The 26,509-nt window shown below is 37.7% G+C and overlaps 4 protein-coding genes and 1 pseudogene across 4 annotated transcripts; 3 read left to right on the top strand and 2 right to left on the bottom strand.

The window, feature by feature from the left end:
• Positions 1 to 6,639: 6,639 nt before the first annotated feature.
• LOC136069665 (1-aminocyclopropane-1-carboxylate synthase CMA101-like) lies at positions 6,640 to 8,561 on the bottom strand. The gene is given in 6 exon segments (XM_065778421.1): positions 6,640 to 7,298; positions 7,609 to 7,717; positions 7,720 to 7,768; positions 7,868 to 7,990; positions 7,992 to 8,006; positions 8,415 to 8,561. Coding segments are annotated over 6 exon segments (1,059 nt in total). The 3' UTR covers positions 6,640 to 6,682.
• A 628-nt stretch (positions 8,562 to 9,189) lies between these two features.
• LOC136069677 (uncharacterized) lies at positions 9,190 to 10,143 on the top strand. The gene has a single exon (XM_065778436.1). It carries the CDS (start codon positions 9,190 to 9,192, stop codon positions 10,141 to 10,143), a length of 954 nt encoding a protein of 317 aa, XP_065634508.1.
• An 886-nt stretch (positions 10,144 to 11,029) lies between these two features.
• LOC111997046 (1-aminocyclopropane-1-carboxylate synthase CMA101-like) lies at positions 11,030 to 12,908 on the top strand. The gene is given in 6 exon segments (XM_065778470.1): positions 11,030 to 11,176; positions 11,585 to 11,605; positions 11,607 to 11,723; positions 11,823 to 11,871; positions 11,874 to 11,982; positions 12,293 to 12,908. Coding segments are annotated over 6 exon segments (1,059 nt in total).
• On the bottom strand, positions 12,360 to 15,834 carry LOC136069693 (1-aminocyclopropane-1-carboxylate synthase CMA101-like; annotated as a pseudogene).
• A 2,125-nt stretch (positions 15,835 to 17,959) lies between these two features.
• On the top strand, positions 17,960 to 18,694 carry LOC111997042 (uncharacterized). The gene has a single exon (XM_024029079.1). It carries the CDS (start codon positions 17,960 to 17,962, stop codon positions 18,692 to 18,694), a length of 735 nt encoding a protein of 244 aa, XP_023884847.1.
• The last annotated feature ends 7,815 nt before the right edge of the window (positions 18,695 to 26,509 follow it).

Raw genomic sequence — 26,509 nt, 5'->3', positions numbered from 1 at the left:
CTCTATAAAATCTTTGGCGGATTCTTTTGAAAAAATTTTGTCAGAGTCTTCTGCAAAACCTTTGGCGATTAGGACGATGGTTTCTAATGCCAAATTTGAAGTAGAGGAATTTGATGAAATGAATAACTTTGGCATGTGGCAATGCGAAGTTATGGATGTCTTGGTTCAACAAGAGTTGGATATTACTTTGGAAGACAAACTTGAAGGGATGTCGACAAGGATTGAGAAAAAATTAATAGACAAGCTTGTAGCACTATTCATTTGTGTTTGGCCAAGGATGTTATTTTTGGTGGTGACATGGTGATTAAGACTTTGCACAAGTTCAAGTGTTGCTTGGACTTGTTCGGTATTTGCAATTTGAATTAGCCTGTAGGGGCTTTGGTGGTGGCAACGAAAAAGTTTCATTTGTGGTGATGTGCACTTTGTTTTGGACTCTTATTTGGATTTGGCACCAACTTTGGGTGCATTTGGCGTCCATTGGTGCATTTAGAAGTGGTTTTAGATAATTCGCACTTTTTCTAGTTAGGCTCTGATTTGATTGAGGGCTTTGCATTTGTGGTTTAGGAGATGTCATGTCAAGGTGGAATTTGTATTTGGTGGTCTGCAAATGTCGTTTGTGAGGCTTGATGGAATTCAAGCCAAAGTGGAGATTTGTAGAATATGGCTTGAATTAGGAGTTCGACTCCTTGTTGGATTTGGATAAAGAAGGAATTTTACTCCTTCTGGGTTACTGTTGTTTGAAGTTATCAAACTTTATTACAAGTTTTGTCTACTACTTAATTTTGAGTTCTATTTGGAATAGGAGTGATTCTCCTTTTGTGTGTGGAAAAGAAGTCTAATACTTTTTTATTTTGGTTACTAGCCGACTCAAGTCTCCTATATAAGCATAGTGTTGCTACAGAAAATTAGAGAGATAGATGAAAGTGTGTGAGAAAAAGACTCTTTCTTTATTTGGTTATTTGATATTTGTGGGTTGTAATTTGGAATAGTGAGAGATGTTTGTTGTTACTTGGTTTTGGTTCTGCGGTTTGTTGATTTGCTCTCTCTTGGTACATTGCAACTTTTGGATTTGATTTGTGACTCTCTCTTTGGTTTGTGTGCAATTCATATTTGGTATTTGTGAACCTTTGGTTCTTTGGTTTGTATTTGGTTCTTTAGTTTTAAATTTGTGATAGAGAGTTATTTGGGTGTATTAGAAGCATTTTTAACCAATATAAAAAATTAAAAATTAAAACATTTAAGTTGGATTAAAAAAAAATTACAAATTTATTTCCTACCACATTGGGGGAAAAAGTTTACCTTCTAGTACATTTTATTTTTGAGATAGATTGAAATTTACAAGTATTATAGAAAAAAATGAGGTACATTTTATTTTTCGAGAGAGATTGACACCAAGCATTCTAGAAAAAATTGGATGGAAAGGAAAAATTCTTATCCACTGCGACACCAATCATTGGGTAGAGCAGGGATGGAGCTGAAAATAAGAAAGAATATATATATGGGTTGGGTTCAAGTTACATGTAAGGTTGAAATTTATCAACCATCTTGTTGGCTTTATTCCGTGCCAATTTACTTGTAATTTAGCACTTAGTAACCATGTATTTAGGTGGGATTATTGTAAGGGTAGTGTGTGAGAAGATGTGAAGAAAAGCTCAAGTATGTGCAAAGAAGCAGAGCTTCGCAGCTAGGACTCGCGGGTGGCTCGTGGCTACAAGCCGCCAAATGCAGGCACGTGAGATGCACACAGGGAAGCTCAAGGGTGGCGTCAGCTGTCGCATTATAGGACAAAAGTCCCAGGCTGGCCAGGCCGTTACGCCGCGACTTGAACTCGCAACTTGGACAAGCCGCGAGACCAAGCCGCCAATTTACCCTATTTGGCAAAAAATGTCTCTTCGTATTCCTTTCTTACCTCACTATATATAGACCTTTATACCCACGATTTTATGAGAGCTTCTAGAGAGAATTTTTATGAGAGAAACCCTAGAGAAAAACAAGATTGCCTCATCCCCAATCTTTACCTTAGAGACTCTACAAATTCCTCTACTCTCTTCCTCTCCATTGTCATATCCTTGAGAGGCCATTGACCAAATCCTTATCTCACCACACCCACGTTTGTGAGAAGGTTCATTTGGTGCTAAGGGAAGCAGTTTGGAAAGAACCAATTTACATTGGTTGATGCTATGGTATAGTAGCGGAATCCGGGAAGCTAAAGAAGAAATAGGTTTGGCATAACCTCGTTGGAGCAAGAAGCTTGGAGAGCTTAGGTACTTGGGTAGATTAGGCTTGGAGGTTCTTCTGCTGTTCATGTATCCCAACTATATTCTTTAGTGGATTATTTACCGCTTGGAGGGCGACAGAGAGGTTTTACGCTGAGGGCTTCGGTTTCCTCTTTGATAACACATCGCGTGTTGTCCGTGTGTTTGTATCTTCCTTCCTTTATCTTTACCTTATATTTACTGCTGTGGATGTGTTTATATTTGGCTTAGATTAGTTATCAATTCTGTGATTGGCTTATGTTCATATTCCGCACATTAATTGTTTGATTATAAGTCTGAATTGATATTTTATAATTTGGGGTCCAAACGTTCAAGGGTGGTTTATACACATTTTGAACTTTCAATTGATATCAGAGCGGGTACACTTGTTATGGTTTAAATACCTGAGTGTGATCCTTGACCCCTTGTTGAGATGGATAGGTCTCAATCTCTCAATGTTCCACCATTTTTTGATGGTAACAATTATGCCATCTGGAAAGTTAGAATGAGGGCATTCCTATGCTCTATTGATGACACCATGTGGGATGCGATTGAAATAGGTTGGACCAGGCCGGAGGCTGAAAAATTCACATGGGATAAGACAGCTCTTGCGGCAACCAATGCTAACAGTAAAGCTTTAAATGCTATTTTTTGTGGTGTGTCTCCTGATGAATTTCACAAGATTTCTCATATGACCGTAGCCAAAGAAGCTTGGGAGATTTTGGAACTACATATGAAGGTACTAAGAAGGTGAAGGACACAAAACTCCAAATGCTTACCACCAAGTTTGAAGAGCTCAAGATAGGTGAAGATGAATCGTTTGATTCATTCTATGGGAAGCTCAACGAAATTGTCATTACTAAGCTCAATCTTGGTGAGAAGATTGAAGATACTAAGGTGGTGAGAAAAATCTTGAGGTCCTTGCCTGAAAGCTTTAGAGCAAAACGTCACAGCTATAGAAGAGAGTAAAGACCTGGATGAGATCAAAATTCAGGAGTTGATTGGGTCTCTTCAAACTTATGAGCTTGGACTACCTTCTCACAAGACGAGTAAATCGCTTGCTCTTAAAACTATCACCGAAAGAATGGATGATCCTTCCGAAGAAGATGGAGTGGAGAAGAAAGTAGTATATCTTGTGAAAACTTCCGAAAATTTCTGAAGATGAAGAAGAGTGGAAAACCATTCAACAGAGGGAAATTTTCATCTTCAAGAGGTGATAGGAAAGAGTTTACGAGGAAAGAAAGGAAGGATTTTCAATCTCTTCAGAATTATTGACATAAATTTGACATGTTTTATAAGAATGTAAAAAACATAAAATTTAACAATTAGATTTTTAAAATATGTAGTAATGCTAATTTTTTTAGTGGGAATTGTAAACAAACTTTGTTTATATATATATATATATATATATAAATAGGAAGACTTATAGAGTATTAAGAAAAATGCTATTTGAAGAAACATATTAAGTTATTGGTTATATTTTTATATTGGCATCAATTGACACATTTGTAATTGTTTTTAAAATGAATGTGAAAAAGAGGCTTGCACGTACGCAAACCTTTGTTTTTTTTTTGTGAATAACTATTTATTTAAATCAATTGGTACCATCAAGTACAAGCAACTTTAGATACAATCAAATACTCTAATATAGGGGTGTTTACCAAACCGCATAAACTGTAAAAACCGTACCAAAATCACCAGCAAAATAGCATAACCACACAACACCGCAAGTAACAATACACCGCATTGCATGGTGTAGTGTGGTTTGCAGTTTTATAATAAGAAAATCGCACAAACCACACCCTCTCTATATATTAATATATTTATTTATTTTTAATATTAAATATATTATTAATAGTTTAATAACCCTAGTTTTCAAAAAAACAAATTTGATAACCCTAGCAAGTGTTGACTAAATAATTTAAAACTTGACCAAAAAAAAGGAAAAATTAGTTTTGAAATGGGTAAGAAATGCCCAAAATTTGAAAAATATACAAATTTCAAACCTCATCTTATACATAGAACCGCGCATGTAACAGCAAAAATAAAATGCACTATAGTTATGATTTTAGCCAAATCGCACCACAAAATGTGATGCTAAAAATGACCCAAAACTGCACTGTACTGCGAACACCCTTACTCCAATAGATTCAAGCTAAACACATCTTTTTTTTTTTTTTTTGGTAAACAGCGGAAGGAACATAACATTAAATAATCAGTCTATTACAAAATAGCTCAGCTTTGTCAAAAGCTAGCGCATTTTCCACCACAGGCGGTGGTTCATACAAAATGTGAAAGCCAGAAACTAGACCGGCTCCCATTTTTGCCAAAATATCAGCACAACTGTTAGCTTCCCGGAATATGTGGGACACAGTGCAATTAGGCATCGAGTTTATCAGGGTCCTGCAATCATTTAGAAGAGGCTCAAGCATCAGATTGACAGTATTTGGGTTAGAAAGTAAATGTACAATATATTCAGCATCTAGTTCAATATTAATATACTGGATATTAAGTTGTTTAGCTAGTAAAAGGCCATCCTTTAGCGCCCAGAGTTCCGCCTTAGTGCTAGATACCGCACCAAGCTTCCTAATAAAACCAGCAACCCAATTCCCTCTATTGCATCTTAACACACCACCCCCACCAGCCTTGCCGAGAGCACCACCAACTGCCCCATCAGTGTTTAGTTTTACCCATCCCGGATTGGGTTTCATCCATTTAACTTGGATCTAGTTTCGAGGAGGTTTCTTAGAAGAATTTGGGACAATAGCATAGAACTCAGCACTTTTCTTAATGCACTGCAAATGGAGAGATTCATCAATTCTTTTATTCCTGAAAATATAGCTATTTCGGTGCAGCCATAAATGCCAGACAGCTTGTGGGAATAAGAAGTTCCATGGAATCCCAGCACTAGCAAGCGAGACAGACAAATCACAATTCTTCTTCAACCACACAGTAAGGGGAGTATTATAAAATTCCTGGTTATCATCTTTTATACCCAAATTCCTCCAAACATTCCTCGCAACATCACAATCACGAAGAATATGAATAATAGATTCAGCATAACAACCACAGAGCTCACACACAGTATCAAGATTAAAACCACGTGAACCAAGGACTTCTTTACAGGGGATGCTGCCATGGAAGCATAACCAGAGAAAAAATTTGATACGGGGCGTGGAATTTGATTTCCAAACCCACATCTTAGAAGTAGGGAGGTTCAAGGGGTTTAAATCCTTTGCAAGAAGATAAGCTGAATTTAAGGAGAAGTTACCATCTTTGGAGAAAGCCTAAATGAGAATGTCTTCACGGGCAGAATATAGAGCAGCGGGAATGCCTCTTATTTCCTGCACAATCGGATCAGGGAGAACAAACGAAATACTCCTCTCATCAGCCAAAAAATCTTTCACAGAAATATTTCCTTCCCCTTCCACCAAGGGACCATGTATAAGGCCTCTCAGCGGACCTGATGGCAGCCAAAAGTCATTCCAAGCATTCAACCTTCCCCATTGGAAATAACCCATTTCAGTCCTTTATTGAAAATCAATCCTCCAATCTTACAAGCCTTCCAAGTACGAGAAGCGGGGTACTTTCTACCCCTATCATTCAATCTGGCAGGAGTCAAGTATTTTTTACAAAGCATTTGAGACCAGGCCGCATCCGGAGTTGAAGCGATACGCCAACATAATTTTGCGAGAATGGCATCATTTCTCGCTTTCACTTTAAATAAGCCAAGCCCCCCAATACAAGTAGGATTTGTCACCTTATCCCACCCCACCATATGCATTCTCCGCCTTTCATCATTTGAACCCCAAAGGTAGTCACGAGTGAGCTTATCAATTCGCTCACTAACTCTAATAGGAAGCTTACAGCACTGCATAAAGTATTCAACAATGGGGGTGACCGCAGCCTTAAGAAGAACAAGTCTACCAGCTGGAGAGAGACAATTAGATTTCCAACCAGCCAATTTGGCCTGAACTCTATCAATGATAAAGAGGAATTCATTTCTATTTCTGCCTTTATGTCTCAGGGGAAACCCAAGGTAGTTGCCCAAATTGTTTGTCTCGCAAATATCCAGCTGGTTTGTTAAGTTCACCCTATCTTCAGTTGTCACAGTAGGAGAGAAAAAAACTTTAGATTTTTCACGACTGATCTTAAGACCCGTTGCCGAGCAAAAATCCTCCAAGACCTCAGAAATGGCTTCACAGTTTTCCTGAGTAGCTTTGGCAAATAAAAGGAGGTCATCAGCAAAAAAGATATGAGAGAAGCCTGGTCCATTTCTTGAGGCTTTGACCCTGCCCCAAACACCCTCCTCACACTTCTTGTTGATTAAAGCACTAAGAAATTCCATACATAAAATAAATATATAGGGAGAAATCNTCTAGCAGAGAAAATTGCAACCACCAACTGTTCGTGATTCAAGAAGAAGATCACTCTATCCCTGCACCACTAAGCCCAGAAACAAGCATTTCTTTCCTACTTTTAAGTCTCTTTCGGTTCTCCTCTATGTATTTGCTAGTGAATTTCTTGTCAGAGAGCATGTTGGTGAGCAAAAATTGAGTTTGGGAAGAGACCAATCCGAAGCTTGACATTTTTGTAGCTGCGGCAACAACTGTTTCATCGTTGGAGTAGATCATGCCAACTCGAAATCCAGGCAAACCAAGATCCTTTGAGAGACTATAAACCATGTGAATGCGGTTCCATAGTTCATGAGTGTCATCAATATTTCTGTCCGTTACAGCTTCTATGATGCTTAAAAAGGAGGTAGAGTCAAACACTGTTCCTGAATAGATTTCATCGCTTACTATATGAATTTTTTTGGTGATAGCAAAATCAATAAGAAGGTTAAGCTCATCCCTGTCCATTGTTGTGCCTAAGGGATTTGATGGATTTGTTACCAATACCCCTTTAACATTTAAGTTAAGCTTTTTGGCTTGTTCATACGCATCCTCCAAGGCACGCCCAGTAATTTTGAAGTCATTTGAACTTGAACAATGTATTGGAACAATTTCAACTCCAGTTCGCCACTTGAGATCTCTATCAAACCTGCCCAAAAAAGAAGTATATAAACTAAATCATACATGTCAAATTTAAAAAAAATTTGAAAATAAAGATAATATGGGAAATGAATAATGTGGTTCTGTCACTAAGACCTGTGTCCACAATCCTAAAAGTCAAAAGGACTACAGTTATAGTTGATTGTGTCAATCCGGTGATTTAATTACTCCAAACAATCAATTTCATGATTATATATATATATATATATTTAATATGTGGAAAGTGAAACATGCATTTTTTGAGTACCCAAAAAATAATGTAATAGAAAACTTGAAGAAGAACAAGAAATTATTGTTACCCTGGATAGTATGGAGTAGGAAGAAGGAAAGCTTCCCCAGGTTCAGCTAGGCAGAACATTAAGGACTCATTCGCAGAAGTTGAGCCAGCAACAAGAACGAGCTTTTTGGGTCAAACTCCACTTTATATCCTCTTAATTTTGCCATGAACTTTACCAATTCCTAAAAAATAAACCATTCAAGCCAAGTTAGGTATCTATGTAGGAGAGCAGCAGCTTTGTACTAATGTGTAGCAAACGAGGAAGTACTATAAGTACTTACATTTTTGAAAGTAGGCATGCCACGATAGTCTTGGAAGAGAGCCAGCTCTTTGAATACAGATTTTCCATCTCTCTTCAACCCCAGTACATCAGGATTGTCTGCAAGCCAGGACTCAGCATTCAGCAAGATCAAAGGAAAGCTGCACGAAGAATCAGAATAAGAAATGGTTCTTATAGCTAGACATAGTGAGAATTGAAAGACTACACAGTGTGTAATGTGGGAGATGGACGCACATGCACTTTAAATGTGTCCCTTTCATAAGCGAGAACAGATTCGAATTCAAATTCTCACAATAATACTTAAGTACAAGACTCTTGATCACTTTGACATGTGTCATGAAATTACAATGTAACATTTTTTTTTTCTATTGAGAAAATATGTCACAATGTAACATGAGTATTCTCTGTTGGGAAAGTTGCTAAAAAGAGGTACATTTTTATCCTTCTAACAAATTATTTTTCAAACTTTATGAGAGTTGGATGATTCTATTTTCACTAAAAGAATAAAGACCCAAAACAAAGAATAGAATTCCTGAGAGTTTTCCCACCTGATTTTCTGCAAGTCCCATCTGAATGATTCCGTTCGGATTCTGGACTTCATGATAAGGATTCTTCTCGTATTCCTGCCATCCAAGGAAGTAGGAAGAATCCTGGCCATGAGAATCACAGGCAGCTTTCTTAGACAACATTTGCATGCTGGTTTAAGTGTCTAACTTCTAATTTTGAGTAGTGAGCAACCTTGAAAGCTAGCTAGCTCAAAGAGGAAGAGAGAGAGAGAGAGAGAGAGAGCCTTTGGTTGAGATGCTTGTAACAAGCAGTGTAGGTTTGCATTTATATAGACTTTCAATGGAGAGAAAATATCAATATTTTATTGATGGTGCTGATAATTTTTGACCAGGAAGAGGCACATTTCATTTTTTTTTTTTAATTCACAGTTTCTTCTGTTTTAACTGTAGTTGTTTACTCATTTTCATGTACTCATTCTCAGACCGAATATGCTATTTACAAACTGATTTTTGAAAGATTGAGGGACAAAGATTATCTCTTCTTAAAATAGATGTACGGATACCCAATTGCTTGATATTGTTTTTAATGTTTAATGATGTGTTTAGCTTGCAAATAGAAGTTATGGAGAGAGAAAGAAGCTCTGAAGAAAGCGAGGCGCTGGAGAGAAGTACCAAGAAATTTAAAGATAACCATTGTGATGAGGAAGATCATTCTGGAAACTCTGAAACTAATGCGTATACATTTAGGAGCTATAAGGATAAGCTGGTGGGGGATATCCCAGGGGCGTACGAATAAGCCTTTGGCTTTGAGGCTTCCATGGAGGATGAAGCAGACTCGGACTGTGAAGAGTCTAGCCTTTGTGAAGGTATGGTGGCGATTTCTCTGTCAAAAGAAGAAAAGGTCAGAATCCGTGAACCGTGGGGGAATGCCATCATTGTCAAAATGTTTGGGCGCAAAGTGGGTTTTCTTTTTTTGTCAACTAAATTGCAATCCATGTGGAGGCCATCTGGAAGAATGGATATCATTGATCTAGGTAATGATTTTTTTCTTGTTAAGTTTGAGCTGAAAATGGACCTAGACGTGGTCTTTAAAGGGGGCCCTTGGTTTGTTGGCCAACAGTTTCTTGCCATTAGGAAATGGGAGCCGGAGTTTAAGGCGGAGGAAGCTACTCTTTCCTCTGTGGCTGTTTGGATTAGGTTGCCTGGATTACCCATCGAGTTTTATGAACCCACCATTCTTAAGAAAATTGGTCGAGCAATTGGTCCTGTTTTGCGTATTGACTCTTTTAATGCGAATGGTGCTAGAAGGCGTTTTGCTAGACTTTGTGTACAGATTATCATTGATCAGCCCCTTATCAATACTGTTAAAATTGGTAAAATGTCTCAACCTGTCCAATATGAAGGGATCAACATGCTTTGTTTTGCATGTGGCCGTTTAGGTCATCGAATGGAGTACTGTCCAGCTGTGGTTCGAAGTAATGCAGGGACTAATACAAGGGCCCCTTCACAGCCACCAACGGAAAACCAAATGGCCGCTGATTCGTTGGTGTGTGTCCAGACAGGGGATCCGTTGGAGAATCATACTTCTCCTGATGCTGATGTGGTGTTGGAACAAGTGGGCAAGGTGTATGGTGAGTGGATGGTTGTGGCACGTAAGAAAAAACCAACGGGAAAGAGTAGCTTCCTCCGCCTTAAACTCCGGCTCCCATTTCCTAATGGCAAGAAACTGTTGGCCAACAAACCAAGGGCCCCCTTTAAAGACCACGTCTAGGTCCATTTTCAGCTCAAACTTAACAAGAAAAAAATCATTACCTAGATCAATGATATCCATTCTTCCAGATGGCCTCCACATGGATTGCAATTTAGTTGACAAAAAAAGAAAACCCACTTTGCGCCCAAACGTTTTGACAATGATGGCATTCCCCCACGGTTCACGGATTCTGACCTTTTCTTCTTTTGACAGAGAAATCGCCACCATACCTTCACAAAGGCTAGACTCTTCACAGTCCGAGTCTGCTTCATCCTCCATGGAAGCCTCAAAGCCAAAGGCTTATTCGTACGCCCCTGGGATATCCCCCACCAGCTTATCCTTATAGCTCCTAAATGTATACGCATTAGTTTCAGAGTTTCCAGAATGATCTTCCTCATCACAATGGTTATCTTTAAATTTCTTGGTACTTCTCTCCAGCGCCTCGCTTTCTTCAGAGCTTCTTTCTCTCTCCATAACATCTATTTGCAAGCTAAACACATCATTAAACATTAAAAACAATATCAAGCAATTGGGTATCCGTACATCTATTTTAAGAAGAGATAATCTTTGTCCCTCAATCTTTCAAAAATCAGTTTGTAAATAGCATATTCGGTCTGAGAATGAGTACATGAAAATGAGTAAACAACTACAGTTAAAACAGAAGAAACTGTGAATTAAAAAAAAAAAATGAAATGTGCCTCTTCCTGGTCAAAAATTATCAGCACCATCAATAAAATATTGATATTTTCTCTCCATTGAAAGTCTATATAAATGCAAACCTACACTGCTTGTTACAAGCATCTCAACCAAAGGCTCTCTCTCTCTCTCTCTCTCTCTTCCTCTTTGAGCTAGCTAGCTTTCAAGGTTGCTCACTACTCAAAATTAGAAGTTAGACACTTAAACCAGCATGCAAATGTTGTCTAAGAAAGCTGCCTGTGATTCTCATGGCCAGGATTCTTCCTACTTCCTTGGATGGCAGGAATACGAGAAGAATCCTTATCATGAAGTCCAGAATCCGAACGGAATCATTCAGATGGGACTTGCAGAAAATCAAGTGGGAAAACTCTCAGGAATTCTATTCTTTGTTTTGGGTCTTTATTCTTTTAGTGAAACTAGAATCATCCAACTCTCATAAAGTTTGAAAAATAATTTGTTAGAAGGATAAAAATGTACCTCTTTTTAGCAACTTTCCCAACAGAGAATACTCATGTTACATTGTGACATATTTTCTCAATAGAAAAGAAAAATGTTACATTGTAATTTCATGACACATGTCAAAGTGATCAAGAGTCTTGTACTTAAGTATTATTGTGAGAATTTGAATTCGAATCTGTTCTCGCTTATAAAAGGGACACATTTAAAGTGCATGTGCGTCCATCTCCCACATTACACACTGTGTAGTCTTTCAATTCTCACTATGTCTAGCTATAAGAACCATTTCTTATTCTGATTCTTCGTGCAGCTTTCCTTTGATCTTGCTGAATGCTGAGTCCTGGCTTGCAGACAATCCTGATGTACTGGGGTTGAAGAGAGATGGAAAATCTGTATTCAAAGAGCTGGCTCTCTTCCAAGACTATCGTGGCATGCCTACTTTCAAAAATGTAAGTACTTATAGTACTTCCTCGTTTGCTACACATTAGTACAAAGCTGCTGCTCTCCTACATAGATACCTAACTTGGCTTGAATGGTTTATTTTTTAGGAATTGGTAAAGTTCATGGCAAAATTAAGAGGATATAAAGTGGAGTTTGACCCAAAAAGCTCGTTCTTGTTGCTGGCTCAACTTCTGCGAATGAGTCCTTAATGTTCTGCCTAGCTGAACCTGGGGAAGCTTTCCTTCTTCCTACTCCATACTATCCAGGGTAACAATAATTTCTTGTTCTTCTTCAAGTTTTCTATTACATTATTTTTTGGGTACTCAAAAAATGCATGTTTCACTTTCCACATATTAAATATATATATATATATATAATCATGAAATTGATTGTTTGGAGTAATTAAATCACCGGATTGACACAATCAACTATAACTGTAGTCCTTTTGACTTTTAGGATTGTGGACACAGGTCTTAGTGACAGAACCACATTATTCATTTCTCATATCATCTTTATTTTCAAATTTTTTTTAAATTTGACATGTATGATTTAGTTTATATACTTCTTTTTTGGGCAGGTTTGATAGAGATCTCAAGTGGCGAACTGGAGTTGAAATTGTTCCAATACATTGTTCAAGTTCAAATGACTTCAAAATTACTGGGCGTGCCTTGGAGGATGCGTATGAACAAGCCAAAAAGCTTAACTTAAATGTTAAAGGGGTATTGGTAACAAATCCATCAAATCCCTTAGGCACAACAATGGACAGGGATGAGCTTAACCTTCTTATTGATTTTGCTATCACCAAAAAAATTCATATAGTAAGCGATGAAATCTATTCAGGAACAGTGTTTGACTCTACCTCCTTTTTAAGCATCATAGAAGCTGTAACGGACAGAAATATTGATGACACTCATGAACTATGGAACCGCATTCACATGGTTTATAGTCTCTCAAAGGATCTTGGTTTGCCTGGATTTCGAGTTGGCATGATCTACTCCAACGATGAAACAGTTGTTGCCGCAGCTACAAAAATGTCAAGCTTCGGATTGGTCTCTTCCCAAACTCAATTTTTGCTCACCAACATGCTCTCTGACAAGAAATTCACTAGCAAATACATAGAGGAGAACCGAAAGAGACTTAAAAGTAGGAAAGAAATGCTTGTTTCTGGGCTTAGTGGTGCAGGGATAGAGTGATCTTCTTCTTGAATCACGAACAGTTGGTGGTTGCAATTTTCTCTGCTAGAGGTGATGGATTCAACAAAGTCCTTGATACGGGTTATTGCAACCTTCAATGTTTCCTAGCTGAGACATGTTTGCAAAACATATATTAGAAAAGAGAGTTCTGAAGAATTAGAAACTTCTCATTGAAAAGAAATCTTACAAAATGAAAAACTAACTAATACATAATAATCAACTCTGTTTATATACATTGAGAAAACAGGGACTGCACTTTCTTCCCAAAATAACTGCATAACCGTTTGACAGCTGCATAACCGTTTGACAGCTGTAATGCACCTACTTCATTCTGGCACGTGATGTGGCATGGGTTGCAACTGACTCTTCTTCTGTCGTTTGCTTCTCTGCTGCAATTTTCTTCTTGCCGTTTAGTTTAGTTTGTCGTTTAGGCTCTATTTTTCCTTCAACATTTTCTGGCTCTGTTTTTCCTTCAACAACATATATTCTAAACCAACCCGGCTCAGAACAATGGCAAGAAGACCCAGGAAAGTGTTGAGGCCAACTTCAAAAAGAATTCTCCTGGAGAGCTCCTTTTCAGCTTCAAATGTGTCAGAGCTTAACAAGTCTCTCATGTCCACCCAACAAAACAAACAAGCATTGCTCTTCAAACACTCTATCCCTGCACCACTAAGGTCAGAGAAAAGCATTTCCTTTCTACTTTTGAGTCTTTCGATTCTCCTTTATGTATTTGCTAGTGAATTTCTTGTCAGAGAGCATGTTGGTGAGTAAAAAAACTGAGTTTGGGAAGAGACCAATCCGAAGCTTAACATTTTTGTAGCCGCGGCAACAACTGTTTCATCGTTGGAGTAGATCATGTCAACTCGAAATCCTGGCAGCCAAGATCCTTTGAGAGACTATAAACCATGTGAATGCGGTTCCATAGTTCATGAGTGTCATCAATATTTCTTTCCATTACAGCTTCTACTTACAAAGGAGGTAGAGTCAAACACTGTTCCTGAATAGATTTCATTGCTTACTGAGGAATTTTTTTGGTGGTAGCAAAATCAATAAGAAGGTTAAGCTCATCCCTGTTCATTGTTGTGCTTAAAGGATTTGATGGATTTGTTGCCATGATGGTGGAATGATGATTTGTAGATTTCCTACCCGGTTAGCATCAAAATAGGCATGTAATAATACATCGTGGCAAATGTTAATGTGTACCATATGATGCTTGTTAAGGTTAGAATAATGTTGGTTCCACTTAATAAAAAAATTGAATAAATGAGAGAAACTGTATAAAGCTGACCCTAAAACTTATAAAGTTGATAAAATACTGACATAAAACTGAGTAGTTAACAAAAATGCTGACATATTTACGGTGCCCATTAACACAACTTACAAATCATTGGTAGAAGAGAGGGAAAACTCATGCAAGAGTGTGCCCTTGAGATAACACATGATGTACAAAAACAACAGTAAAGTAAATAGAGTGCAATATTATATATAAATTAGCTTACAAGATACATAACATATGAATATTATGACAAGTTATAGTAAGTACACAATGTTGCTAACTAATTACTTGTAGAAAATAGCATCATGAAGAGGCTTGCCATTCATGGCCTGAAGCTTAGCATTAGAGTCAAGAGGTGTGCCACAATGTTTATAATCAATGAAACATGCATGAGAGAGAAGATAGGAAACATATTTTGTTTTTGTTTGAGAAAGAAAGTCAATAGTTGTCAGAAGAGGAAGTAACCTCAAGACCTAGAAAGTAGCTAAGAGCGACCAACTCCATTTCACAAGTGGATTGAAAAACTGTTTAAGTACCTTAATCATTGTAAGATCATCTTCAATAATATCCATGTTACCAAAATATAATTAATAGTAGAAATACTAACGAATATCCTTAGAGTAATGATTAATAATTCATTTAAAGAAAGTTTTTATGAACAAAAAAATTAATATTTTGATAGTTTTTTTATATTTCTCATAAAAGTAATGCCAAAAATTTCCTAAAATGGACTGTTAACCATTATTCTAAGGGCACCTATTAGCATAACCCAGTTAATAGTCCTCATCTATGAGACCCAAAAAAAGAAAAAAGAAAAAAAGATAGTCTTAGGGATTGAAGGAGAAGCCTAGGTTGTGAGATTAAAAGACTAAGTGTGCATTTGTTTCCACTTTCTTAAGCCAAAACACACTTTTTGAGAGCAAAAATAAAAGTCAGACGTATGGTAATGTTTCAAAACGTGCTTTCTCAAAATAGCTGCGTTTTGAATTTGAAATGCAAAGAATTGAGCTAAAACGTGCGGATAGGTTTGAGGAGCTTTTGCAAACGCCACAACTGCATTTTAACATTACTGTTGGAAAGCCACCAGCTATTTTCCAAATTGCCCACTATGTTTTCTTAAAAACTCAATTTTACCCTTTGATAAATCAAGGCAAATCGCCATTTGCCACCCTAGAACCCTTTGATAAATTAATTGCTACAAAGACCACAAAAAAATAGCGTCTAGCTTAGGTTCAATTCAATAACAAATTTCCAAATCCAAACAAAAAAATCTATAACAAATTCCCAAATCAGCTAAGGAAAAAAAAAAAAAAATCAATCCCTTGCAAATCAGGATTCCTCAAAATGCAAAACAAAAAAACATCGAAATATAGTGAAATCTTCCCTTATGCAATATCTCCCTTTTGTTTGCTCTACTTTGATCCAATCTTCAGTCAATGACCGGCGAGAGGCATATGTGAACCTTGATTTAAAAAGTTGTCTCTCTTGCCTTTGTCATCCGTCGACGATCTGTGGGTGTGTGTGTGTGTGTGTGAGAGAGAGAGAGAGAGAGAGAGAGAGAGAGTGAAAGCTTTTGGCTTTTGGTATGCTCTAGAAGATAGAGAAGAAATGGTAGTCTGGTAGAAAAGAAAAGTCAAAAGTGAAGATAGAGAGAAGGTAAAGAATACGTGTGTGAAGGAGAAAAAAAGAGGGAAAAAAATATAAAGAAACGTGTGGATGAAAGAAAAAGAGATAAAGAGAAAAATAAAATAAAGATTAAGAAATTAAAATTAAAAAATGCTACTGCAATATTTTCACAATACTTTCACAATAAATCTTAAGTGGTGGGTTGTTATTAACTAATACTAGTGAAAAAAAATAATAATTTAAGTGGTATGTTCAAATTAAAATTATTAACAACTTACCACATATGATTTGTTGTGAAAATATTGTAAAAATGTTGGGAACGTGGAACTTCTCATTAAAATTTGATGATTCTAAGAGTCATTATAGAGTGCTCCACTAGATTTGTTAAAAACAAATCATTGGAAAATTTAAAAATATTACCGCTGGGTTTTGTTACTTTTATTTCCTAAATTGAATACATGAAAACTAAACTCACATTATTTTTTAAAATGTTATATATATGTTTAACTTGAATATTCTTAGTTTAAAAACTTAAAATATATATATTTTTTAATTTTTATTATTTTAAACTTATTAATTAAATTATTTATGACGTCATCAGTTCGACCACCAGTTGAATTTCGGTCTGACCAAAAAACGGGTAACCAGTCACTTTTTCGGTTCTTTCACTGTATTAGTTTTTAAAGCCATGGTTGTGTTGGTTATACATTTGGTGTGGGGCAAGGGCATGAACAAACTTTTTTTTTTTTTTTTTAAGTAAGCTTTCGAAAAATAAATTATATTAGAGTAATGCTATCTTTAAAATATTTTTACAACAAATTTTAGTTAACAATAAATTATTATTGTTATTATTATTATTATTGTAGGGGTATTAGGCCCAGCAATATATATCTATGAATATATTAGGCCAGGGGCCCAATTCAAGGACATGAAGTAGTCTGAGGGGGGTGAACATTATCAAGGAAGTACGTGTTAGTAAGTGAAGATGTTAGTTTTGATCATAATGGTCCATGAGGGTGGTTCGAGGATGAATGCCTCCTCGGCTACGTAAAGCAGAGGTCCGAAGGGGTGGTCTACCATCTAGGGCAACGTTTTAGGAGATTCTATTGATACGGATAAGCATCATAGAAGCACTTGATAGACAGAAGTCCTAAAATATCTAAAGAGAAAGCTACTATCACCGCATTAAATGCTCTGTAACTAACTCTCTAACCACATTAATGAGGAAGTGATACCTGAATAGTAATTTTCAGCCTTACAGCTACTACTAGAGACTTCAGGAAAGAAGGAAGATGGTATAAAATAGAAAGAAGACCCTGAAGGAAAAGGATTGAAGAATTAAGAGAGAAACACTGTAGCAATAAGAGCTATATTTGTAATCAACTCAAAGAATTATATACAAGAACTGATCTCCTCGGACTGTACCGTAGGATGATTTTCATTAGATACAATAAGTCCACTTTTACTTTATTGTCATCTAAACACACAATAATCGTTACCTAACTCATTAGAGCCTAGTTTTCCAACCCACTCTCTACAAATTCATTGTATTGGGCTCTTTAAGCCTAAATCCTTTTAACTTTTGGGCTTAGGACTCAAACTGTGTCCTTACAATTGGCGCTGTTTGTGAAAAATTCTAGTGTTGTGGTGAGTTCAACGATTCAATTATGGTAGGTTCAGGTCCGAATCGAGAGAAATCTATGGGATCCCAACGTCAAGATCATTTTGTTAATCTTGAGCAGAGAAAGGATCGGGAGGTCAGTGTGCATACCACCCATACTAGTGGGTGCCAGTCTTGAGGTGGGAGCCACCTTTCTCATGAAGAGAATATTAGAGCCATGCAACTAGAGATTGATCATCTGAAGAGGAAGTTGTGCCACGATGGCGAAGGCAAACTCCCTTCAATTCTAATTTCTCTTATGGCGATGAAGAGGATGGTATTTATAGACCCAGGTCAAGGACCCTTCCTAGTGAATCTTTCTTATGTGAAGGGGACTACCACCATGGACGTGGGAATAAGAGCCCGTCTTGCAAAGGCTTGGGAAATGATGCTATGAGCAAAGCGTTAAATCAAATTTTCAGATCACCTTTTACCCATAGAATCGAGGGAGGGAGACTTCCTCAACGGTTCACTCAGCCAATGTTCACCATGAACAATGGTCGAATAGATCTTGTGGAGCATGTGAGCTACTTCAACCAGAGAATGGCTATACACTCCAGGAATGAGGCCCTAATGTGCAAAGTATTGCCATCCAGTTTGGGGCTTGTGGCCATGAGGTGGTTTGATGGCTTGAGGGCAGGTTCTATTGATTCTTTTAAAGAACTCACCCGGGCGTTTGGATCTCGATTTATTACATGTAGTAGAGTTCTTCGGCCCTTGGACTCCCTGTTGCCTATGACCATGCAAGAAGGGGAGACCCTGAAAACGTACTCGGACAGATATTGTGAGATGTTCAATGAGATAGATGGTGATTTTGATGATGTGGCCATAAGAACTTTCAAGGTCGGCCTACTTGCCAAGCATGTTTTGAGGAAGTCTTTGACTGGGAAACCTACTAGCAGTGTACATCAACTCATGGATCGAATTGATAAGTATAAGCGGGTCGAGGAAGACCAGCAACAAGGGAAGGGGAAGGCTAAGGTTATCCCTCAGAAGAGGAAGGATTTCAGGTCGGATCGCTACAACAATAATCGGCCCTGGAGAGACTTTGATGGGCAATCGGGGTTTACCACTACTCAAATGGTAAACACATTGTTCCGAGAACCAGTACATCAAGTCTTAGAGAAAATTAAGAACGAGCCATTTTTGAAGTGGATAAATAAGATGGGAGGTGACTTCATGAAGCGCAATCAAAGCCTTTATTACCAATACCACCAAGACTGAGGGCACACCACAAAAGACTGTAGAACTTTGAGGAGTCATCTGGTGCAACTAGTCAGAGAAAGGAGGCTGAAACAATTTCTACATCAGCCCAATGAACCAGGGGGTTAGACAGGGTTAGGATTTCAAGGGAATGCTTTTTCCAGAGCCCCTTTAGGAACCATCAATTTCATTTTCGCGGCCTTAGGGAGAACTGGTTCTCACCCTTCCAGGGTGATGTCTATAGCCCGGCCACCTACCGAGGACTCTAGACATGAGTTGAAGAGGGCTAGAGTGGGAAACTGGCCATCGATGAGTTTTTCTGAGGAGGACAAGGTTGGAACCGTATATCCATATGATGATGCCTTGGTGGTCACCCTCAAGATAGGGGGATATGATGTTAAGAGGGTGATGGTGGATCAAGGTAGTGGGTTAGAGATTATGTACCCTGATTTGTACAACGGACTGGGCTTGAAACTTGAGGACTTAACAACTTATGATTCACCTTTGGTAAGTTTCAACGGGAAAGTTGTTATTCCAAGGGGCCAGATTTGACTTCCCATACAAGCAGGATTAGAGGTGGTGGAGGTGGATTTCATTGTAGTGGATGCTTATTCTCCTTACACGGCCATTGTAGTAAGACCTTGACTTCATGCCCTTAGAGCCGTTTCCTCCACTCTGCATTTGAAAGTGAAATATCAGTTTAGGGACTGGATTGAGGAGCTGGTTGGGAGCCAGTCCTGGCAAGGCAGTGCTTGGTCACTGCAATAATGCATCAGCCAAGAGTGGAGTCCTCAACCTTTGCTGATGGGGGCTTATAGCAATTAAGGACTCTGGGTTACCCATGGAGGAGACAACTGAGGGGACAAAGTGTGAGAATTTAGAGAAGATTGTTGTAGAGGGTGATTTGGATAAGTTCTTTCAAGTCAGAGCTTAACTGCCTCCTCGAGAGAAGGAATAGCTCATAGTGTTTCTTAAGGGAAACATTGACGTGTTCGCATGGAATGCTTATGAGGCTCCTGGAGTGGATCCGAACTTCATCTGTCATCACCTGAATGTCAATCTATCCATCATTCCTAGGAAATAACCACCTCGGCATTCATCTAAAGAGCATTCTGATACCATCAGGGATAAGGTGATCAAACTTAAGCAGGTCGGAGCTATTAAAGAGATTTTTTTTTTTTACCTCAAATGGCTAGCCAACATTGTAGTGGTGAAGAAGAAGAATGGAAAGTGGCAGCTTTGTGTGGACTTCACAGACTTGAATAAGGTCTGTCCAAAGGACCCGTTTCCCATGCCTCGGATTGATCTGTTAGTGGACGCAATTGTAGGCCATCCTCGAATGAGCTTTTTAGATGCCTTCTAGGGATACCACCAAATACCATTGGCTCTGAGTGATCAAGAAAAGACAATTTTTGTTACTCCTACGGAAAATTACCACTACAAGGTAATGCCCTTTGGGTTGAAGAATGCATGGTCTATCTATCAAAGGATATTTGAGCCACAATTGGGCAAGAATAGTGAAGTTTATATTGATGATATAGTGGTGAAGGCTAAGGTGGTCTCCGAGCACGAGGGAGATCTTAGTAATATTTTTGGAATACTAAGGAAACACAGGCAACACCTTAATACTTCTAAGTGTTTTTTTGTGGTTGGTTTAGGAAAATTCTTGGGGTACATGGCACTCACAGCGAAATTGAAGTCAATCTCGACCAGATTAAAGCAATTAATAGTTTGCAACCACCTCAGAATTCCAAACAGGTCTAGAGGTTAACAGGGATGATTGCTGCTCTAAACCAATTCATTTTTCAGTCACCAGACAGGTGTAGGCCTTTATGCTAGTTGTTGAAAAAGTGGAAGGGATTCGAATGGAATGAGGAGTGTGTCTTGACCTTCCAGGAGTTGAAGGAATACCTTTCTCAACCACCTATTATGTCTAGACCCGAGGTAGATGAGGTTTGTTTTCTTACATCGATGTGGCCCCCCATACGATGAGCTTGGTGTTGGTACAGGTTGATAGTGGTGTGCAGAGACGAGTTTATTATGTGAGCAAGTCACTGCATGATGCAGAGGTGCATTACCTATCACTGGAAAATGCCATTTTGGTAATAGTGCAACATAAACTACCCCACTATTTCCAATCCCACACAATTATTGTCTTAACTCAACTTCTGCTTAAATCACTTTTTCAGAATGCTGACTACACTGGGAGAATTGCCAAGTGGGGTACGTTCCTAGGGGCTTTTGATATCAAATATATGTCTCACATCTCTGTTAAGGGTCAATTTTTCGCAAATTAGGTGGCCGAGTTTGCTGAATACCCATTAGAAGACAGAATAGAAAGCAGGACTTGGATGGAAAATTAGTTGGCATGGTCTCCTTGCAAGAACCTTTATCCTGGAAGATGTACGTTGATGGTGCAGCAAATCAAAGAGGATCTGGAATAGGGTTAGTTCTGATCTCTCCTGAAAAAATCTTCTCAGTCACAAATAATGGGGCTAAATATAAGGCCCTGCTGGTAGGGATGACTATGGTTCAAAAATTGGGAGGAAAAGCAGTGGAGATATTTTCGAATTCAAGATTAGTTGTGGGCTAGGTGAAAGGAGAGTTAGAGGCTAGAGATGTGAGAATGCAAGAATATTTAAATCAAGTTTGGCACTTACAGTCAAGATTTAAGTCCTTCAACTTGTTGCATATCCCTAGGAGTGGAAACACGCATGCTGATTCTTTGGCCACTCTTGCAACCTCCTCGACACAGGGCTTACCTCAGGTTATCCTTATTGAAGACTTGTGCAAGCCTACTGAGATGAAGAAAGAGATGGTCCATATCCATCAAATTAGGGTGGGACCTAGTTAGATAGACTCTATAGTGCTATTCCTTAAAGAGGATATCTTGCCCGAGGAGAAGTCAGAAGCTGACAAAGTGCAAAGAAAAACTCCTCGGTTCTGGCTGAGGACCAAAAGTTATATAAGCACTCGTGTTCTGGGCCATATGTACTATACGTACACCCTAAGGCATCAAAGCTACTTCTAGAGGAGTTACATTAAGGGATTTGTGGAAGCCACATAAGACGTAGATCTTTATCTCATAGAGCCCTTACCCAGGGATATTAGTGGCTAAACATGCAGAAGGAAGCACAAGAATATGTGAAGAAGTGTGACCAATGTCAAAAATCTGCTCCAAACATTCACCAACCAGAGAGAGTCCTTAATCTTCTATCTAGCCCTTGGCCATTTGCTCAATGGGGTTTGGATATTGTTGGACCTTTTCATAAGACAGTAGGGAATAAGAGATGGTTGCTAGTCGACACGGATTACTTCACCAAATGGGTTGAAACTGAACCATTGGCAAATATCAAGGACGTGGATGCCAAGAGATTTGTTTGGAAAAATATTGTTACTCGGTTTGGTATCCCCCACGCCCTTATCTCTAATAATGGTCTTCAGTTTGATAGTAAAACCTTCAAGAGGTACTGTTGCGATCTGAGAATTACGAATATATATTCCACTCCAACTTATCCACAAGGAAATGGACGCCAAGACTATTAATAATGTCATAGTAAGTGGACTCAAGAAGAGGTTGGATGATGTGAAGGGAAAATGGGTGGAAGAGTTGTCACACGTTCTTTGGACATATCAAACCACATCTCGTAGATAAGGGAGACACCCTTTTCAATGACTTATGGAGCCGAGTGTTGACACCCCATTTTGCAACCCGCATTTAACCTCACATGGAGGGCAAAATGATACTTTCACTTTAAAAATATGCATCTTGATTCTAGCCATTAGACTCATTTCACCAAAATGATCTTGATGTTGTAACGATCAAATCGACTGGTCATAAACCCTAATCGGACTATTAGATTGAAAGTTATCATCAAATCAAGTTTTAATGGCTAACATGTACTATCACAAATTGAGTCCGACTATATGTGATTATGAACAATTGATTTCAATTGGTTATAGGTGTAATCAATTTGAGATCAATGATGTGTCATAATTTAATTGGTTAGGACTACATTTTATGGTGAGGTTGCATACACCTAATTAATTAGATAGTTAAACATTAATTATTCAATGAGTAATTTGTGTAATTATTTTTTAATTAGAGTAAATTGGGAACCAATTAATTCTGAAATGGGAGTGATTGGAGCCATTTAATGTTAATTGGGAGCTAATTTGGGACCTATTAATGTTAATTGTGCTGAAACCATTTTCTAAGACCACCAGATTGAAAGTTATCATCAAATCAAGTTTTAATGGCTGAGATGCACTATCACAAATTGAGTCCAACTATATGTGATTATGAACAATTGATTTCAATTGGTTATAAGTGTAATCAATTGGAGATCAATGATGTGTCATAATTTAATTGGTTAGGACTACATTTTATGGTGAGGTTGCATACACAAAATTAATTAGATAGTTAAACATTAATTATTCAATGAGTAATTTGTGTAATTATCTTTTAATTAGAGTAAATTTGGAACCAATTAATTCTGAAATGGGAGTGATTGGAGCCATTTAATGTTAATTGGGAGCTAATTTAGGACCTATTAATGTTAATTGTGCTGAAACCATTTTCTAACAAATGACCTCTACTCACCATTTCATCAATATCTCTCAGAATATTTTGAATCTGTGAATGAGGTTAATTTTCCCAGAAACTAGACATCCGGGGCTTCCATTTGAGCACAAGAACGAGACAATTCCGATCATAATTGGATCAGATATGATTTTTCGAAGTTGGCTCTACAAGCTGTTACAGCAGCTACGGGAAAACCGAATTTTGGCTTGCTCTCCACTCCCACCAATCTCTCCATTTAATACACCAGATTTTCCCCAAGGCTAAAATGAGGTCTAGGTTCATAATCCTTGTCAACCCTCATTAAATGGCATTCCATTCATATTCTCTCCACTACTACTATATAAACTCTCCCCCTCCTTCATTCCAAGAGACCAAAAAATCTCCTCTCTTGAGTTCTAGTGAAGTTGAGTAGTCTTGTCATATCTCGGTCTTCCTGAGACTCAAGGTATTGAGTGAGACTCACTCTTCCTCTCCTAACTCTTCTTTTCCTCCACCCTAGGACCTCCCTCAAGAGTCTCCTCTTTCACCATATAGATCTTGCATGAAGGTATAATCCCTTTCCCTAATTGTTTCTTGTGTTGCTATGATGAGAATTTAAGATTAAAGCATGATAATGATCATTTAAATTCCTTTGAATATGTTTGAATGTTCTTAGTTGTTCTAATATGTTCTTCACATGTTCTTGGTTGTTCATCACATGTTCATGCATATCACTAGTTTTAATCTTAAATCCATATCAAAAATATGAAAAACATGTTTGTTTAATAATTCTTTCAAATCCTTGACTCTAGGTTATCACCATCCACACACATTCACTAGAATTTATTTTTCAATCCAAATGTAATTCTCAATAAATTGAATTAGGGTTTATCACATGCACACACCCATCAAATTCAACATGCAAATTGATTGACATATTGGATGATATGATATGATTGTTGGCCACCATAGTCTGGAAGACCGGTTTCACCGGGCAAGGTGGGTGCCTAACACCTTCCCACCTTGTAACATAGCCTCCGAACTTAGATCAAGGGTTAGTAGATCAAATGCTCATCCTTGTAATTTTCAATTTTTAGATTGTAACTAGGAAACAAAGCCATGTACTTTATCTTAGATTGTATCTAGGACCAAAGCCATGTAATTTTCCTATGATCAATGTAAATTCAAATTTCAAATTAATAAAATGAGAAATTTTTCAATTATGGTTTTCTTATTTTTCCAACAATTAAATAAGTGGCGACTCCATTGTAAAACCCTCAATTTAAAGGGGAAAATATAACTAGTCGAACCTCCATTTTGAGAGGCAACACACAACTCCACCCATTCAAGTGGGTTTGGCCCAACATTCCTAAAAAATGGGCCAGGGCGCGGTCTCTCACACTACCAAGTTGAATTAGTAAGTCATGTGGTACTTCAATCAATGCTTCACTTTCACTATCATTAAGTTCACCATCACCAATTTTCAATATCCATTCAGCAAATTCTCTTACACCAATATCACCTGGATCTTGTGTCAGCCTCATATTTTTGGTCAAAATGAAAACTCTACAATTGTTCCATAATGAAGACTTGGTAATTGATGCTTCAACTATTTGTTCTCTTCATCCTTTTGCTATAACCCGTAAAATTTGTCTAAAATCACCACTAAGAACAATTGTTTTTCCTCCAAAAGGTTTGTCTGCACTGTTGCTAGTAGTAAATCGTAAAATATCTCTTAGTGAACGATCAACAGCTTCAAAACAGTTTCGGTGTGTCATAAGAGCTTCATCCCAAATTATAAGACTTGCTTTTGTCATAAGTTCTGCAATTTGTGAACCTTGTTTAATTCTGCAAGTTGAACTGTCTGTTACAATTATTGGTATTTGAAATCTCGAATGAGCCGTTCTCCCTCCTGGCAACAATAATGCAGCAATTCCAGATGATGCAACTGCAATGACAATCTTTCCTTCTGAACGCAATCGGCATATAATGGTTTTCCAAAGATAAGTCTTCCCAGTTCCTCCATGTCCATATACAAATAAGAAGTCACCTATATTTCTCAAAATAGAATCAACTGCTGCATCATATACATTCCTTTGATCAGAATTAAGACCATTAAAAAGTTCAATATGTTCCACTGCCAAAGAATCTCTATCATAATCCAATTCTTCTTGTAATATTCTATTGTTACATTGTCTTAGAAGCAATGTGTTTGGATATGGCATTGTTTCAAATTCTTGCAAAGATCTTCCACTTCTTATCAGAATTTGTTCTATATCACTAAGTGTGTAATTCTGCAATTGGAAGTCATCAAGATGTAAATTGTCATAGCGTAAAACTGCTCTCTGATGATGAAGAGTGTCCTTAGATAATAACCGCCAATTCGAAATCCATAATTTATAAGGGTCAGAAACTTCACAAAAAATCAGCATTGTGACGAAAAGCTCACGAAGTTGTTTTCCTAAAGCCCATTGTGACGCATGATTTAAAGCTTCATGCCATTCTTTATCCTCATCAAGCAAACCAAGCACATAACATGCTGATCTAAAATCTGAATATACTACATTATTTATAGTTCTTATTTCTTTAAAGGATTGAGCTCCTTTAACAAACATTTAATAACATCCGTAAATAAAAACGCTCTCCACTTGCAGGATGAGCATAGTATATACGCACTATACATCTTCTAGACTTCCTCAATCTCCATTCCTTGTCTCTTTTATGCCAAACCCATTTTGTTGGAAACTCAGAATAAGTTAATTCCTTTGCTTCTTCATACAATTTATTTGCTTACATCCACTCTGTAAGTTTAGTTTTTCTGATATCTGGTCTATCAATAACATTATCTAAATACTCAGTATCTTTAAAAACAACTAGCTGTTGATTTTCGATATGGAAACTAAGTCTTTAAACAGCAGGTTGTCGATAGTGGATTTCAAACTCAAATATCCTCTAGCATGCCTCTATGGTAGACACATATCTACAATTTAAGTATCCCTTAACTTCATCCGTGTCTGTCATATTTTGCATTCTAGTAGAAGCATCAACATGTAAATTTTCTTCAAGAATCAAAGTTACACGATCAGGTCCCTTCGTAATATACTTGAATAAGTATTTGATAGACCTTAAACGATTACACCACTCGACATTTATGTGAGCTTGAAATTTCACAAATAAGTCAACATTGTGAGGAGCTATATATCGATTATCGAGTTTAACTTCGTTTCTTTCAATATATATTCCATTATTCCTTCTTTTGTATATTGGGAAAC

This window comes from Quercus suber, unplaced genomic scaffold (assembly GCF_002906115.3).
Source record: "Quercus suber isolate HL8 unplaced genomic scaffold, Cork oak 2.0 scaffold_183, whole genome shotgun sequence".
Taxonomy (NCBI): Eukaryota; Viridiplantae; Streptophyta; class Magnoliopsida; order Fagales; family Fagaceae; genus Quercus; species Quercus suber.
The sequence above is the reverse complement of the archived record's forward strand: the minus strand, read 5'-3'. Positions and strand labels throughout refer to the sequence as shown.